At 42.2% G+C, this 19,150-nt stretch overlaps 1 protein-coding gene across 29 annotated transcripts in view; it reads left to right on the top strand.

The window, feature by feature from the left end:
• LOC127000684 (glucose transporter type 1-like) overlaps nucleotides 1-19,150 on the top strand; it is a 227,840-nt gene that overhangs the window by 153,179 nt on the left and 55,511 nt on the right. For all 29 annotated transcript variants that reach the window (XR_007754387.1, XM_050864688.1, XM_050864661.1 and 26 more), the window contains one exon: nucleotides 12,111-12,323. Coding sequence is in view for 28 of the 29 variants with exons in the window: in XM_050864688.1 (XP_050720645.1) it covers nucleotides 12,111-12,323 (213 nt within the window). In the remaining variant the exon portion in view is untranslated. The remainder of the gene's footprint in view (nucleotides 1-12,110; nucleotides 12,324-19,150) is intronic.

The raw sequence follows: 19,150 nt of genomic DNA, 5'->3' as shown, positions 1-19,150 counted from the left end.
TTGCCAGTTGGTAAGTGTTTTTCTTATATTTGTAATATATTGTACAGTGGCAGACGTTTGTTTCTGTTGACTACCTGATTTATTATTATCATGCTCTACATCATTTTTTTAACTAAACGTACTGTCATTGTGCGAAGAGTCTGTAGGCGTGCATGGGGGTTGCTGTTCCATGCATGGATTTTGAGTCAACTCATCAAGTACTGTAATACACTTAGTCCTAGGCAGTTGTAGGATGAGTACTGCTTTGTTCCTGTGATAGTTTAGTTGCTGCACACAGTGACATCACCACCCCCGTCACACCCCGAGAGGAAGCACCAGACACTCCCTCAACAGGAACCAACGCAACAGAACTGTCCAAGGCCTTGCGTCATTCACGACAGAACAAGCAGCGTGCGTGCCGAGACTCACTGAGCCGCCAGAATGTCTCGAGAGTAACACTATTAGTGTGGGGGCTAGATATGAGTCGCGTGGTGGGGAGGGAGACATCCTGCCGCCTCACTCTTGTAACAAGCTATTTCGTGTAGCCTTCACTCATTTGTTGGGGCATCAAACCTTGAGAAAACTGGACCGCCAAAAGCAACACACAAAAGAGATAATTCTTTCTAAAGTGTTTGTTGATGTATCACAGTTATGCAGTTTTCTAATATTTTATGAAAAGTTGTAGGCACCAACATTTCATAAACGGGGGAGTCTCCCAGGGGATGGGCGGCGGAGGGAAGCTGGCTGGCTGGCTGCCATGTGCTGTTGAGTGTGTGCAGTTTGTGCTACATCAAGTACAATATGTGTTCGGTATTGTGACTCTCCGTGCCATGTGTCTTTGTACGAGTCCGTGTTGGGTCACACTACACACTGATCTGTCACTTCCAGAGCCATGTGTGTGTCCCTCAATTTTTCCAGCCAGCACTGCTCTCACTCACAAGCTCTAATGCTACGCACACCGACACACACATACACACACGTGCACACACACACACACACACACACACACACACACACACACTTATGCACAGTAGGCTACATGGATAGCTGTAAAGCAGGACAGGATAAGGGCTGAGGGTGAGGGCCAACAAGATTAATTGATTTATTGTAGGGAATTTAGTATTGTCAGATTTTGTTTCTTGAGGTTATGTTACTTATTTTTACCTCAGAAGAGTTACAAAGCTGTCACTGAAACATAAAATGATAGTGAAGCCTTCTCCATTAATTATGTCTGGTTAAATAGGGTGTTGTGTAAAACTTGATACAAGAATGATCTGAAGTGCCACCACACTCCCAACAAGAAGCAGGCACAGTGTCCTGGGAAACAGCAAGAGCTGACTGAAATTAAAGATTATCTATGAGACCATTTCTGTAGAGGAGACATAATAAGGGCAGAAAAAAATCGTGGAAAATGAATACCTACTGAAAAAGATGCCAGAAAAGAAGTAATCAACTCTACCTTCCTTATAACTCCAGTTCTTCCCTAGCAGATTTTGTTGATTTTGGTCAGTCTAAATCATGAAGTAATTACAGTTCTTTATTTGTGTTGAAATTATTTTTGTGTGAGCATAACTGCATGATCATGATGAGTAAGAGTGATTAGAGTCCATGGGCACCTCAAATCATGCAGAGAACTGATAGCAGATAACATACAGAAGTAACAGTGACAACCCATAAATTGTAAGATAATGCAGAAAGAGTATCAGTTGGAGATGTTAAATCAAAACCTTTGCTGAACAGAGAGAGGTAGAAAATTATGGAATAGTCCTATGTTCTGCAATGGACTATCACTAGGAATAGCAGTTGATGATGATGGTGCTTGAAAATTGGCTCACATTGTTGTGCTCCCTGGTGTGTGCAGGTCAGCTCCTGTCAGGCTCTCACACACTGAAGAAACAGTGAGAGGAAGCAGCCTGGACCTCGGGCATTCAAACAATAAGGAAAAATGTGGTGTAAAGGAAAGCATCTTACAAGCCCAGCTCGCACACAGTGTAAATGATTAAATGAAGCTTTAATACAACATTCAAAACTCTTCCTGTTAGACAGTGATGCAAGCCTTCACCTTGGTGGTGGCACTTAATGAAGAACCTTTTTTTTGCCTCTTTACTGATACTAACATATAATATAGTTTATAAATATTCATTTCCAATGTGGTCCTCTTTTTGGGTTAGCACTTTTTGTTTTCCTCAAGAGGCAGAATACAACCCCCAGCTGTTATCTGGTACCCAGTCACTGCTGGGTGGACAGGTGTACCCATATAAGGAGACCAGCCATCTTTCTCCACTCTGGAGATCAGATCCGGGATCTCTCGATTGTGAGCTGAATATGCTGACCACTACAGTACAGATCACCATTTAGTGCAGAATGAAAAAATGTCTAAAAACAAAGCCGTCTCATTTTTTTTCCTCTAGAGTATAAAGGTTGCAGTGTTTCATTTTAATTTTTAGTTTTTGGCCACCCTCAGGTTGTGTAAAATAATAAAGGTAAATGAATGAACAGATGGGATGAGAGAGAGGGGGGAGGAGGAGGAGGAGGAGGAGGAGGGGAGGCAGGGCAGTGAAGGTTGTGGTGGTGAAGAAAGACTCCCTGACAAAGACTCGTCAACACTGGACACTGACTTGCCTTGGTGTATTTAGACTCACTGCTGGAGTCCTTGTCTGGGGAGGCTAATAACAGCAAACAAAAAAAACATGACTAAATTGACTCAAATTGAGAGGGGAAAAGCTTCAATTGATTAGATGATTATGTAGGAAAAGATGATAATGTAAACTAACTTAAGGGTAAATCACCAATGATGTGTCCAACCTCTTCTTGAAACTGCTTCTTCATGACCTGTCTCTTTTCTTCTTCTAATGTCTGTCAGTCCTCAGAACCACACACTATATTAGCACTCATTCAAGAAATGGGTACATAGGATATATATATATATATATATATATATATATATATATATATATATATATATATATATATATATATATATATATATATATATATACACACACACACACACACACATATATATATATATATATATATATATATATATATATATATACATATATATATATATATATATATATATATATATATATATATATATACACACACACATACACATATATATATATATATATATATATATATATATATATATATATATATATATATATATATATATATATATATATATATATATATATATATATATATATATATATATATATATATATATATATATATATATATATATATATATATATATATATATATATACATACAAAATGAGTGTATGTGTGTATGCTTGTAAGCGTGTTTGTGTATGTATGTGTGTATATGTGTGCTTGCATGTATCCATTAGCATGTGGAAGTGTTTGTGTGTGTGCATGTGTGTGGCTTGTGTGTGTTTGTGTGTGTTTCAGTTTTAGGGACAGGTTGAGTGAGACAGATGTGAAGGATTATAAATAACTCGAAACACAAAAGGAACTTGTGAGAGGGAGATGGAGCGGTGGATTATTGTTACCCGTGAGTGAGCCGTTCACACAGGAGAAACTGTTTGGTATCATCTAAAATGTTTTGCCGAGAGAAAGAACTTGTCAGGATGCTAAACTTTGTCGCTAACAAAGAATTTTAATTGAAATAGATATGTCAAACATCAAATGCCAAATATGACTGATGCCCAGCCATCAACTTGAGGAAATGTTTTGAGAGAAAAATAGAAGGGGAAAAATATTCAGATCATTGTTAATGTCACACAAGACTCCTTAGGTCAATTCTGTGGGGTAAACAACTGAGGTATATGCCATAGTAAGGTCACAAATGTTACTGCCACCAAGCCACAGTCACCAGCACTCAGTGTTCCAGCATGGATTCCTCCTTCTCTCATAGTGTGTCACTTATTCCCTGCTCCAAATTTTTACTAAGTATTAAGTAGTTGTAATACAGTTAGTTCCAAGACTATTTGTGGTTGAATGTTAACTAGTATTTAGGCCTACATTTCTCAATTTAAAAGAAACTGTCACTTGTGCCCTTACTATGGTGCCTACCACAGCTCCTCCATAACATGTGCCACACATACCCTAAGAGGAAGGCATGACCTGAAGTGACCTAGATTGAACATATTCTGAGGAGTTATTTGGAGAGACTCTTGAGATCTCTCCACTCCCAAGAAAAAATTCTCCCATTATGATAATGTGTCAGCACCACTAATGAGTTTGCATCAACCAACAAGAAAATAGCATACCAGCACCCTAGAGCTGCACATAAGAAAAAGGACTGTAACTCAGTGTCTCAAGATTGCCTAACTAGAACGCTGGTGTTTAGAGAGCAACCAAGGCAGATTTGTCCAGTGGGAGGCTCAAAGCATTTCAGACTTTGCAATAGGGTTATTAAGGAACCTCAGTTGAGAGTTTCAGGCTAAAGCAATCACAGACTGTTATTGAACCTTAAAAAGGAACCTTAATTAAGAATACTTGGTAAAAGTATCACAGACTACCATAAAGCATAAATGACCCTAAGTCAAGAAAGAGAGCAAAAAGTATCACATAATGTTGTGAAGGACTGAGCACTGAGGTGAAACTAAAGCTGTCATTGACTCTGCAACAGAGCATTAAAGGTCCTCAGTCAAGAGTGTGTTGCAGAGGCTATCACAGAGCCTGCAGTAGAACAGTAGGCAGGGCACACATTTGCCTGTAGCCAGTGATCTGTGCCTGCCCTCATAAACTAAACTTACATATGGGTAAAGGCCAAGAAGTATTCTTTGACTTCAATATAGCTATAGCTATGGCAGAGATTGTAACACTTCTCTTTGATAAAGTCCTGCCTCAAAAGTTCAGCAAGATGAGCTAAAAAACATATCTCATATACGAAAAGTTTTGCCATGGACATAGATATGGACGCTGATCATGGATCAAGGACAAATGAATGCCCAGTTTAAAGGATCCACAGTCAAGAGTGTAAGGCGGAAGCAGCCAGAGACTGCAATGGAACATTATAGAATATCTTGAGTAATGAGGCGAGACAAGCGTTGCGTACACTCCCCCCACATCCCTAAACACCCACGTACCCTCCACACACACACACACCCGCTGTCGCATGCGTGGTACTGTTCTGTATCCCATGTGTATGTGTGTGCGTGCGCGTGTGTCCTTACTTTTTGCCTAGCTAATGCTACTTTAGTCATTTGATATATTCATCTATTAAATTAATCTTTTGTAGTTCCCCCTATAAATTAAGTATATCCCTTTTTCACTATGTGGTATTGCACATTGCACACCATTCCGTTAGTTTGGGGATAGTTGACTTTTAACAGCTAATAAAGTTGTTTGCCTTTCTGTATTGCAAGAGATTTATAAAGTTAATTTCCCAAGATATTGCAAATTTACTTGTCTAAGATTTATTCAAGTTGCTGATTCAAGAGATTGTTAACTCCAGATTTAGGATGCAACAGAAGTATTAGTTGAATAAAGAAAAAAATTGGTTACTCTGTGACCCACAGTTTCTCTCTCTCTCTCATAAGTGCCGATACAGTACTATGATATCCTCAATAACAAAAACAAGAACAACATCAACAATAGTAACAGTCCCCGTCCTGCCCTCGTTCACTACCACCTCGCTGGGACCACAAGCACACTCACCATCATAGCCCCCTCTTGCCCCTGTCAGTGTGGTGATCCATGTTTGACATTTTTACCACCAACCACCACTTAATTTGCTTTTCTTTAGGTGTGTTTGCCATTATGTACCTCACATACCATTCCAGTTCCTACTCATCAAAATTAAAGTACTGTACATACCCATGTGAAAGTCATTTCTTCAAGTTTATGAGGAATAAACTTAACCCGGGCACATAAAAGTAGTAGCAGTAGTAGCCATTTTATAATAGTAGTACTATAGTCTGTTCACTTATAGCAACATGTCACTTGCCCCAACCATCATGGCACGCGTGACACTCATTTTTTTTAACATCATCATACAGGGTGTCTCGCATGCCGTGATGGTTGGGGCGAGTGAAATGTTGCTATAAATAACTCTGTGTTTTCAATACGTAGAGCTTTAACTGCATTCTGATCACACTATCGTGTTCACGATAAATTTTCCTACGTAATGTAATAATATATTTCTGCAGTCAATGAACAACTGTTTAAAACAGTGAGCATAAGTAAAACATGTTATAAACATCTTTATAACATCTTCACGGTTCAACTCATCGTAATACCATTTTCTTATTTGTTTTGTCGAGTTTTTAAAATACACCTTGATTCTACAGTCACTGCTGAGTCTGATGGTGTCAACCAAAACTGGCTAGCTCGTATGTGAGGTGAGCCATGGGATAAAATAAAGAAACATTTCTCACTCGAGCATGCAAGATGTGGTCCGACATGAGTGTTAGCGGGAAAGCGGAGCAGCCAATCAGCTGCAAGCTTACCAACCTGCCTAGGCGCCAGGAATCTAGCTTAAGTGAACAGACTATAGTAGTTATAATAATAGTAGTAGTTGTAGTAGTAGTAGTAGTAGTAATAGTAGTTGTAGTAGTAGTAGTAGTAGTAGTAGTAGCGAATAGCAGTAGTAGAGTTTGTGGTTGTTGTAGTAACACCATGGAAAAGTTCTGTCTGTATAAGAGTCAACTTCCTAAATTTGGCCTTAAAAGCTGCCCAAAGAATTCAACTTATAGATGGGTAGTCAGCCCTCTACATTCATGGAGGTCAAGGATACAGAACCCTTGTGAAAATAGAAATGCTGCAAATATCTCTTGCCCCCAAAGTTGAACTCTTGATACTCATAACACACCTAAAAAAGTAAAACAGTATAAAGTAAAGCATTTAAGATATAGTTTCAAGACCATTACATACTGCACCAGGAGAGAACCTGTATTACATTTCAAACACCTCGAAGCATCATATTGTTACATAGGCAAGTCATAATGCTGGTGGACAAGTTCCGTCTGTTTCTGGCAGACTTCACTCTCCTCTGTGATCATACATTTAGATTCTCTAGAAGATTCTTGTGTCATCATGATGGATTACATTAACTGTTCTATATTTCTTAAGTCCTCTGAGACTTTTTACCAAAATTATTTTCTCTAAGTTTTTGTAGTCATGGTAGTAAATGGTAAAGTAGATTAATAAAACATTGTATACATTTATTACTTACTGCTTTTTATTTATTTTTTTTTTTTTTACATTTTCTACTGCGAGTTATCTGTAATTTCCACAGTAGGCCGCAATACTTCAAAATATTGCATTTATTGACGGCAAACTCTCAGATGGTTAAATTCATGAGTTGAGGTTCCAATGTACTGAAATTTACACAAGTATGTATATTCAGTGCTTGAAATTTAGTTCTAAGAATGAAATAATACTTTGCTCCTTCAAAAGGCAAATAACTCAGTCACTCATTGGGTGTGGATGAATGAAAACTAAAGTGAATATTATGCTTGGCAGGGCGATGAGTGTGCAAAGTATTTAACACAGTACTCGACTTTAAGGTACCACGTATACACGTGTAAAAGCCTTTCTCATGTTGTTACCTTCCCTCCCAAAGGTATGCTGTTTGACATAGAAAAAAAAATATTCCCCTTAAAGACTTGCCTCTATCATTCAAAAACTTGGAGTTTTACATGAGTTTATGCAGTATATTTGCCATTTTGTACATGCCATTCCAGTATGTACTTAAATCAGAAAAAAAAATCTGGAAAACTGAGTTTAGTTGTAAAAAGCAATTACACATTGTCAAAATAACAAAGGCTTATCAATCTGTATTTTGACAATAGTATATCAGCTCAGTATTTCAGAGTAGCTCTTTCCTAGGAGTACTACCTTAAACTCTTGTAAACATCAATTTTTTTTATAATTTCTTCAAGGCCAGACATACAGGGCAACTTTTACAATGACGTTACTTTTCCCAGGGGTCAAATTTATTCCTCAGGTGAGCATATCATATCCTTGGGGGGTTAACTTTGTGTCAAATTGACTTTCACACAAGTTAATGCAGCAGTTTTTTTTATGAGTAATAACTGGAATACGTATTGCTTATGAATTGGCCCTATGCTCATCCACCTCTTCTTTAGGGGAACAAAGTTATCACAAGACAGTATTGCTCAGGTGTGTTGCAGTCACCTGAGTGTGTTGGTCCCAGGGAAGTGTGTGTTGGCCATGCGTCATAAAACACAGCACAACGCAACACTAAACACAACAATGAGGCCATTCCAAACACCACACATGTCCTCGTCCACCACTCACTGTGTCTTGTGCATCTATAACTGTCATTTGGACTTTTTCCTTGGAGACTGAGTTACCAAACACAAATGTGGACAAAACCCACTGTAATCATAATGTGTTTTGACACAGTAGCCCTTTTCCAGCCTCCTCTCCTAACCCATCAGTTAATCCACTATTCTCTCTCTCTCTCTCTCTCTCTCTCTCTCTCTCTCTCTCTCTCTCTCTCTCTCTCTCTCTCTCTCTCTCTCTCTCTCTCCCCCCCGGATGTTTCATTTTCCCCAACTTCTCTCTCTCCCATCCTTTCCCTCCACTCCCCTTCCTCCCCCCAGTTCATCCATTATGCTCCTCCCTTCGTCACCCTTCCCTCCACTCTTTTCCTACCACATGTGACTTGCTATGCAGAAAGGGGCTACCAAGTCACAGTGAGTTTAGAGTAAGGTGGATCACTTTTTATGTTCACAACTGTAACAATGGATTTGTATTTTTTCATTCCCTGATGCAGACATCTTAGGCAACTATTATACTTGCAAAGTACAAAGTTCAGGAACCATTTAATGGCTATCCATAATCCCTGTGTCAGACTTTGGAAAAATAAGAATATGTTGGTACTTGGCAACTCTATCCCAAAGAATACAGTCCTGTTAGAAGTGTCAAAAAATTCCTGGGTTTAGCAGAGCATTGAGTAGCTCTGCAGTGCAGTGCAAAGGGGTCCTATGATATTCACAATTCATTCCTTATATGTTTAAATCAGGCAACCTTACAGTTCATTCAGAATACTGATCATATTCACATTTAATTATAAACTGTATGTACATCTATATAGGGAGTACTGCAGTTTGCCTGATCTTGATGCCGTCGGCTCCTGTTATGTGTGGGTGTCAGGATGGATGAAGTCTGCCAATAATTGCTGCTCCCTCAACAATGCCTCACTTACTTATATATTGGCCTGACGAGTGTACCAACAGTGTACACAGGAGCGGTGCCTCCAGGGGGTGCATGTTATGTTGTGCAGAAGCTCAAATACTGCGTAACCCCAAGCATTGTGAAATTTTAAGTTATTTGATTTATGGAAGTTGACATCTTTTCACTCCAGGGAAAAAAAAAACAGACAAATTCTGCATATATCCAGGGTTGCCAGTACAAAGATATGAGAGAAACAGGAAGTGTTACAGAAACCTGCCACACTGCACCTGCATCTAATTAATGCTCTGCCTTATCCAGGAACTTATTGGTGCCAGGAATGTTTCTTTCTCGTCACTCTAGGATTAGGTCCCTTCAGAGAGTCACTGACCCTCACATCACCTCCCCTGTCACTTCTTTTACTGTTTTGTGCATTTGTTGCCGCCAATTCATCTACTACAGGTCTTTTTTCCTGTTTGTAGGTTTAGGTTCCTTACCTTCCCTGTCACTCTTACAATATGTTTTGTGCATCTCTTTTTATGTCTTTTTTTTTTTTTGTCTCTTCCTGTCTTTGTAAGATTAGGTCTTTCTGACAGTCACTTGACCCTTACTTTTCCTGTCCCAGTTATTCACTGTTTTTGTGCATCTGTTACTGCTAATTGGTCTTATATTCTTGTTTTACTGTCTTTGTAGGCTTAGGTCCATTCAGCCACCCGCTTAACCCTCCCTCACTTTCCTTATCACTTTCTTCACTGTTGTTGATTGGTTTATTTACATCTTATATTCCATTGTTCCTCCACCACAAATTTTAGATGTTTACCTCTTCCTTCCTTCCCAGGAATGCAAGTATTGTACTTCCCCATCCTGCCATATGTACTCGTGCAAAAGTCATATTTTTCTGAGTGCTTAAATTTGTTCCTTAAGAGAGCATATCATAGCCTTGAGGAGTCGACTTGTACATGAAATCAAAATTTGCATGAATATATATGGCAGTCTAGCACAGCCACCCACAGTAAGGATACAAATAGCAATGTTTCCAGATTGTTATGTTTTCAAGTCTCAACTCATTTCTTGTATGACTTGTATTTTCTTTTAATATCATCTAGTATTGTTCTGTTAAGAAAATTTTTGTTATTCAAAGCCAAAAGATGTAATTTTATAACACCATAAAATGTTAATCATTATTTACTTAATATATAGTCTGGTAAGGCCAGAGGGAATCAGCCTTTTGGATGTAGCACCTTAGAGTCTCACACTCCTCAAGTACGTATTGTCACTGAGATCTGTTGAAGAATGTAGGAAGTAGAGAGATGGTGAACCTCCGAGCAAAACAGTGTCTTAATTTTTGGTTGGCAACATAAGGGAGTCAAGGGTTGTAATGCACTCCAAACTCATGGGCAACTAAAGCGCATCATTGGCTGTAACAAAAACTGTCACAGGAATGACTCAACTGGTTGATGATGAACATTAAACTTGATGAGCCTCTCTTTAACAAAACAATGGTGATGGGAGAGAGTCAGGGGGTTGTTTATGCACATCAAGTTCATAAGTGACCAGATCACACCACTGGCTGTAACAAAAGTCATCATGATTGAGCCTTCTAGCATCACAGGGCTGCAAGTGTTGCGTGTTGCTACAGCCAATATAGAGATTGTGTCAGCAATAGGATCCATCAAGTGTCCTCTGTCTTGCAGTGGTGTGACAAAGCAGGCAAATCTGACCGAGTCCAGAACTTAATTACATAACAATGCTCGTAGGACATATAGATGAGCTAACAGTAGTTTTTAGTTTCTATAAAACTGGCACTTGCAGCCTTTTGAAGATTGAGGGATAAGATATAGGGATGGCTAAGCTGGTTTATGGTCAAACTTGATGATTTTCCCTTTGTCAAAATTCCATTCAGCATCCATCTCACGTGGTGCTCTTTTCCTCAGAGGTACACGAACAATAGTGCTGATGTTTTTGCCATCCCTCTCGGCTCCCAGCTGAGAGGTCAAACACAGCCAGTTTTTCTAGTCAACGTCTCATGACACAGAAACATGATCTGTCTGGATCAGGTTGTCTCAGCGCTTCCATTTTTTACTGATTTTGCTTATTTTTGCTCCAAAGCCAAACTGAGCTGCTTGCAACCCCAGGCGCTTGTGATCAGATGTTCGGCCTTCGCCAGACAGTTTCCATTGGCGCGCCGAGGCTGGAGTATCAGCGGCTAGATCCTTTTTTGCGTTGTTGGTCTGCTAGTCAGCGTTGCCATCTCCTAAGTTACCTCAGTGGTGGGGCATGAACTTTCCACTTGTAACTGTATGAACCATCTTGCCTTTAATGTTCTTGACTATACATTGCATTATTTACATTTGAGAGAGAATATTATGTTTCTTGGTTTTGATTAACCTGTGGAATGTCTCACTTGATTCTTTTATTTACTATTTTTTGGTTTGATTTTGAACCATTTGACTATTTCTAGGTCTTATTGCTTCTTGTTTGAGAAGTGTTGTAATGCATCTTTGGATGATTTACCCCAAACGTTCACCACCAGACAGTTTAGTCCTGTTTTTATAGATATGTTTGTGTGTTTGTATATATATAAATATATATATATCCTCACCATGCAGGAAACAACAGACAAATATTTGAATATATTCCAAATAATTTTTCACTGAACCATAACACCAGAGGGAGAGGACGATTCCTGCCCCACAGACTTGTAGTGAGCTTTTCCTCCATCAACAAAAAGAAAAAAATCAACATTCCAAGAGTCACTCTTTGCTGGACTCTCCCATGACAACACCAATATTTCTGGAGCATCTGAAATACTAGTGTTTAAAGTATGCCTTGATAAGATCATAATATTGTTTTCTGAAGTAACAGCTTTCCCATGCTCAGTAACTGTCACAAGACTTGTAAACAAACTCTCCTTCCCTCACTGTCCCGCATCCCCCCCACCCCCCCATCCACCCACCTCCGCCGCTGCCGCACCGAGCTGCCCAAGAGTCACCTGCGTCCTCCCTGCTGCAGGTCCTCTACTACTCCACCTCCCTGTTCACCGCGGCTGGCCTGGAGGAGTGGCAGTCCAAGTACGCCACCCTGGGGGTCGGCTCCGTCATGGTGGTGATGACGCTGGTGTCCATCCCCCTCATGGACAGAGCCGGTCGACGCACTCTACACCTTTATGGCCTCGGTGGGATGTTCATCTTCTCCATCTTCATCACCATCAGCCTGCTCATTAAGGTATGTATGGGTGTAGGTGGGTGTATGTGCTTGTATTAATTTGCCTACAGTACCCTCCCGAGTTTCGCGCTATCCGAGTTTTACGATCCTCGAGTTTCGCACTCAATCTTAAATTCTTACCATCCCGACTTTCGTGCATTATCGCCCCGACTTTCGCGCTGCTTTGACATGTATGTACGGGTCACGTCTACTTATCGTCGGTGTCACGTGCGATTCCTTAGGGTGATGTCTCTGGCCATTGGGGCTATTGACAACCGCGGTTGCCTGTGCGCCCAACTGTGAGCGAGTTGTTGGTTGTCCATACGGATGGAAAACGGTTGGGGGTACGAGCAACTGTGCGGCTGTATCTAAACAAACAGATGACGGCAGTAGATGAGGAGTGAGGAGCAGTGGAAAATGGCCTGCCAAGAAACTCGTAAGTAAGTGTTTATTATTTAATATATACAGGGCGACTGTTCCGTTAACGTTGTGAATACGGACAGCCGACCTTGGCCATGTGTGACGCACACGCGGTTGGAGGAAAAAGGCCCAGTGTGACACCAGCAGCTTAAAGCTGCAGTCACACAAGCTAGTTTCTCATGAATTTTTCACCGAAATTATCTCCCGACAATTTTCTGCCTCGAATTTATCCTCAAGTTTGGTCACACAGAGGACTGTTGCATTCTGGAATATATCAGCTGAAAAGCAAAAACAAACATTGGATCCAGACATTGCAAAGTTTGCTTTGTGGTGTTTGCTGAAGAAGAAGAAAAAAATGAAAAGAAAACATTTGTTGATTCATGAGTGGTTAGCTCGGAGACAAAGGGAAAGTGTGTTACAGCTTGCTACTATTAAATGTTACGAGAACAGTGAGGACCCAGACACGATGAGGCAGTGGCTTCACGTGGACAAGACTGGAGTCCAAGACCTGCTCAACCTGATTACTCCAGGCTTATCTAGCTTCGTGGAACTCATTGTGGTACTGGAATAAACATGCGGATAGCTACTGAACCGATCAGCTGACATGCTCTTCTTCTTCTTGTGACCACAACTTATCGACCTCACAAGAAATAACCACAACATGCTGGTGACTGAGTTTCTGACTAAAATTTCAATGAGTTTCCTGTGAATTGCAGCCGACTTTGAAATTCTGTACAAAATTCTCGAGAAACTAGCAATTGAGTGACCGTGTTCACACATGCTGGGGCGAGATTCACAGAGATGTGCGCTAATGGCCCGCGGTAAAAGTTACGAACTAATGATTTAACTAGCAACGTTGACTTCAGATTCACAAAGCTTTCGTTTCGTCATAGTTAGAGGCCGCTGATTGGATGAGCGTTGTCGATGACGTCATCGGACTCGGCGAATCACAAGTGTGTTTTCAAAACTCAGCCAATCGTAAGGCAGCCAGCCACCTTCAGCTGTGGGCTGTGGCTTCAAAATGACCTGTTCTCTCTTCACATTTTCTTCCTTTTTGCACAGTACGTATTTTGAGATAACAAGGGAGTAAAGTGGGAAGAAAAGTCAGCTTCTACACGGGCCGGAATCAATAAGCGCTTTTTCAGTTTTTTCAATACCCCGAGTTTCGTGATCCGCGAGTTTAGCGCCATACCAGCGGAACGAAACAAGCACGAAACTCAGGAGGGTACTGTAGATGTATTTACCCAGTGTAGTGGGGGGAGACTTCTACTTAAATCTACTTAATCATACATCATCTCGGTGTCTCAAAACACAAGAAATTGTCTGGTCTGGAAGGGGGAAATAGACATTCCAGTGCTGGGGATAACCTGGGACCAGCCAGACAGGAAGCCAGCTCTACCCAGTTGGCTGAAGAGGTGCCCCACAGCTAAGTGTGTTTTGAGGGGGAAATTCTGCAAAATCCAGCTTGGGACGGGTCACTGCCCCTATCAACTTCATCTTCTTGTCCATGTACTGGAATGCCACTCTTGTGTTTTATTGCTAATTTTATGCAATACACATAGGCCGCACTCACACTCACCAACTCACCTTTTATTTTGGGCTGGTCACCCTGCTAAGTGCCCACCCTATCCCATACCCTGGGGCCCCCAGGACAAGGATATAACCAGCGGGTCACTTAGCTTGTTTTGTAGAGGCTTTCAGATATAGTGGTCTGAATAAGTCAGCGATGTGTGACTGGCTGTGGTGTAGTTAGAAGTTAATGTAGCTGCCTGCTGCCGAGTCAACTTGTAGTAGCCTGGTGTTAGTGACGCCACTAAGGCAAACCGCTGACGGGTGTTTACACCGGCGAAGTTTACAGCTGACTGCTCGTATTCACCCCGTGAAGCCTGGCTACTGACTGAATGGCGTCTATCAGCTGACTGCTCGCAAGGCGAGCTTGGAAATTAACTCGTTCCCTTCGGAACATTATAGAACCTTCGGTTCGGGGCATTCAACTCGCAGCACCTATTATTAATGCTTTGTTTCGCTAATAGATTACCAACACTTCCCAAACAACCCCTAATTTCTAACAGTTTGTCTCTTGCACAATCTTTTTGTGTTAGTCGTGTTACAGATTATTCTAGACTGACACTCATAGGTCCTTCCCTGCTCCTGCTTTTGTTATTTGTTTATTTCCTATCAAATAATCAGTGATGATCTCTTAGTACTTTTATCCACTTCTAATACTTTGCATTTTTTAATAGCATAAGTTATTTACCACAACTGACTCCATTCAATAATTCTCTCTAAACCTTCTTGCAGCATTATATAATCCTCTTCAGCTTTTAATTTGCTCATGGTGTTTATATCATCTGCAACCATGCTTGCATAACTTAGGCCGCGGCCACACAGGGAGCGAGAAAGCAAGCGAGAGTGAGACCGAGAAACCTTAATACATTATAAGCAATGGAGGTGGCCACACTGGCAGCGTGCAGGTAATGGCAAGAAAGCGAGCTGATAGGCAAGAAAGCGAGAAGAGTTGATGATTAACTTTTCTCGCTTTTCTCGCGCGAGATTTCTCGGTCAGAAGGAGTGACATCACAGACATGCTGCTATATAATTTGCCATAAATTAACTCATACACTAGATAGGACATTTTGGTTAACACCGTTCAACGAAGCAGTGATTGCAGAACTCGAATATGTTCATGAAAACTCAATAAAACAGAAACTAAATTAATAGTGATGAGTTGAAATTAAATAATCACTCGCTTTCTCGCTCCCTGTGTGGCCGCGGGCTTAGTTTCATACACCATATCAATTAAGTAAATGAGGAACAGTATGAGTAACAGCACCAAGCCTTACAGGAATCCACTTGTTACTCTTCCACCCGAAATCTGTCCTTGAACATTATCCTATCTGTTAGGTTCTCATCCAGTCCTAAAGAGTCCCTGTCAGTCTCCTTATATGCTCCAATTTCCACATTAGTCATTATATGGACTACTATGTGAAAGGCTTTCTCCAGATTTCAGTATGTGCAATTTACATCAATAGTTATACATATATCCAATATTATTGCTATATTAATGATACAAGTTTGTTACAAAATTTTGCTCCATCAAGTTACATTACCCATGAATAGAGTGAAAATCACACCAATAAATATACAGTATCCTCCCGAGTTTCACACTTGCTTCCTCCGATGTTATAGCACTAAACACGAGGATCGCGAAACTTGGGGTATTGAAAACACTGAAAAAGTGCTTATTTGTTCTGGCCCGTGGAGAAGCGGACTTTTTTCCCACTCTACTTTCGTTATCTCAAAATATGTACCTTGGAAAAAGCAAGAAAATGGGATGAGAGAACGGATCTTTTTGAAGCCACAGCTGAAGGCAGTTGCCTTATGATCGGCTGACAGTTCTAAAAACACATTTGTGATTCACTCTGAGTGATGACTGTCATCGACGGCACTCACCCAATCAGCAGCCTCTCTGCTCTAGCTAGTGCGCCTCTAACTACGATGAAACGAAAGTTTTGTGAATCTGAAATTAACATTGATAGTTAAATCAATAGTTCATAGATTTTACCCCGGGCCGTTAGCGTGCATCTCTGTGAATCCCACCTTGTTGCGGCTTGTGCTGCTGTTACCCAAGTGATGGACTTGTTGCTACAGTTAAATGAAAGGAAGAAGCAGTTGTGGGCACAATCATGGCTTAAATGAAGGGAGGACAGGTGTTTACCCAAACCTCATCAGAGAACTGTGCTGTGGAGACCAGGAGTCCTTCTACAATATTTACAGAATGTAGAAAAAAGTTTTTAGAACTGTGGTCCCATAGCACGTGGTGTTCTCTTAATTAAGGCGGTGTCACACTGGTCCTTTTCCTCAACCATTGGGGGTGCGCCTGCACGCCCAACTGGGAGTGAGTTGTTGGTTGTCCGTAGGGATGGAAAACGGTTGTGGGTACGAGCAACTGCGCAGCTGTATTAGCAAACAGATGACGGCAGTGACTGAAGAGTGAGGAGCAGTGGAAGATGGCATACCAAAAGACTCATAAAGTGGACTGGCAGAGCTGCTTTGTTTACTGTTTAACTGACAAGATAAGGGAACACCCTGTGCTGTGGGACCACAGGCATGAAAACTTTGCCAAGAAGAATTTAAAAAAATTAATGGTCCGTGCTTGCTGCTGCTCTTTGGAAGGAATATCCTGCACTTGAAAATGTTGGTTTTGAAGCCATGATCATGCCCACAACTGCTTCTTCCTTCCATTTATCTGCAGCAACAAGTCTATAACTTAGGTAATGGCAGCACAAGCTGTAACAGCCCTTACTGTAGCAGATGGCGCCATGGCGATACAGGGTGACTGGTTTGTTTACATTGTTGATACGGGCAACCGACCTTGGCTGTGTGTGACGCACACCCGGAAAAGTTGGAGTTGCTGGTTACCCCTCCAATGCAGTTGGAGGAAAAAGGCCCAGTGTGACACCAGCTTTATCTTGTCAATTAAATAGTGAACAAAGCAGCTCTGCCAGTCCACTTTATGAGTGACTTGGTAGGCCATCTTCCACTGCTCCTCACTTCTCAGCCACTACCGTCACCTGTTTGTTTACATACAGACGCGTGGTTGCTCATATCCCCAACCATTTTCCATTCATATGGACAACCGACAACTCGCTCCCGGTTGGGAGGATAATAGGCAGCGGACGGGGCCTTGCTCCCCGCCCCCCTGCTCGCTCCTCCCGGAGCCTTCTAGAGGCCCATAGACGCCGGGGGAAGCTTCCAGCACAACACTATCCCCCCCTCTTAATTGTGATCGTCCCGATCACACACTTAACTATATACAAACATAAGAGAATTAATCAAAAACATAATAATCGTCATATCGCTGTGGACGCCTGCGTTGTCTCTGTCTTCTATTCGGTGCCTCCTGCGCGTCTGTCTCCTGGTGCTCCTTGACGTTGTCCGCTTCTTGGGATGTCCCTGGAACATCTGCCGAAGCCGGGAGGTTATCTCCCTCAGCTGAAAGGTCCAGAAGACTTAAGTCGTTGTTGACCTCCTCTCGGTCCTGGAGGTCCCTTGCGTTTTCGTCGGCTGCTGGGTGTCTGTAGTTGTTCCAGGTGTAGTTTCCCGGACCGTGGTAGCTCCATAGCCGGTTGACGTGGACAACTTTCGGCTTGGTCCTTTCCGTTCTCCGGATTCGGTAAGTCATGTCGGAGAGGCGTTCTAGCACAGTGTAAGGACCTTCCCAGGGGCTCTGTAACTTCGGAGACTGTCCTTTCTTCCTCTGCGGGTTGTAAAGCCAGACTCGGTCTCCTTCCTTGAAGTCAACGTGGCTTGCCCTCATATTGTAACCGAGCTTCATGGCCTCCCCGGAGAACTTCAAGGCACCACGGACTTGATGGTGCACCTCTTCCAGCCGTTCCTCTAGCAGACGGGCAAAACTGGAGGCGTCCCTTGGAAGGCTTTCCCCAAGAGGCCTTCCTGTCAGTAGGTCCACCGGCAATCACAGCTCACGTCCAAACATCAGCTTTGCCGGTGAATACCCCGTAGTCTCGTGGGCGGCAGACCTGTAGACCATGAGGAGCGCAGGCAGCTTCTGATCCCATGAAGACTGATCATTGTTGCACTGCTTGGCCAACTCCTGGCCCAACGTCCAATTAAACCTCTCCACCATTCCATCTGACTGTGGGTGCAGAGGGCTGGTCCGGGTCTTCTTGATTCCCAGAAGCTTGCAGCACTCAGCAAGGACTGTTGACTCAAAATTCCTTCCCTGGTCGGAATGGAGCTCGTTAGGCACACCGAAGCGACAGAAGAACTCCTCCACCAATACCTTAGCGATGGTAGTGGCTTCCTGGTCAGGGATGGCATAGGCTTCCGGCCACTTGGTGAAGTAATCCATTGTGACACAGATGTACCTATTTCTGTTCGTCGTCAGAGGCAAGGTCCTGCTATATCCACTGCCACCCATTCCATGGGGGCTCCAACCTGGTATAGTTGCAATGGGGCACGGTGACGCTTCTTGGGGCCCTTCTTTGCACAGCACACCTCACACGCGTGACACCATTCTTCCACGTCCTTCCTCATGCCAACCCAATAGAACCTTTGGAGCAGGCAACTCAGTGTCTTCTTCACCCCAAGGTGTCCGCTGGTGATGCTGTCGTGCATTTCTTTCAAGACGCCTTCCCGGGACTTCATAGGTAGCACCGTGGACCAGTAGTGGTCAAGACCATCATGAGAGACCCAGCGTCGCTGCAACACCCCGTTGTCCATCCAAAGAGTGTCTCACTGAGTCCAGTAATTCTTGGTGGTAGGGCTTTCTCTTGAGATTACTTCCCACCCAGGTCGCATTGACGACTGACTCAGCCACTCCATAATTGGTCTCAGATCTCGGTCCTCCCACTGCAGTTTTCCCAAGTCTTCCCATGGCACCTCCGCTGTCTGTTCCACTGTAG

The sequence above is a fragment of the Eriocheir sinensis genome, chromosome 19, assembly GCF_024679095.1.
Source record: "Eriocheir sinensis breed Jianghai 21 chromosome 19, ASM2467909v1, whole genome shotgun sequence".
NCBI lineage: Eukaryota > Metazoa > Arthropoda > Malacostraca > Decapoda > Varunidae > Eriocheir > Eriocheir sinensis.
This window is presented reverse-complemented; position numbering and strand designations above follow the sequence as displayed.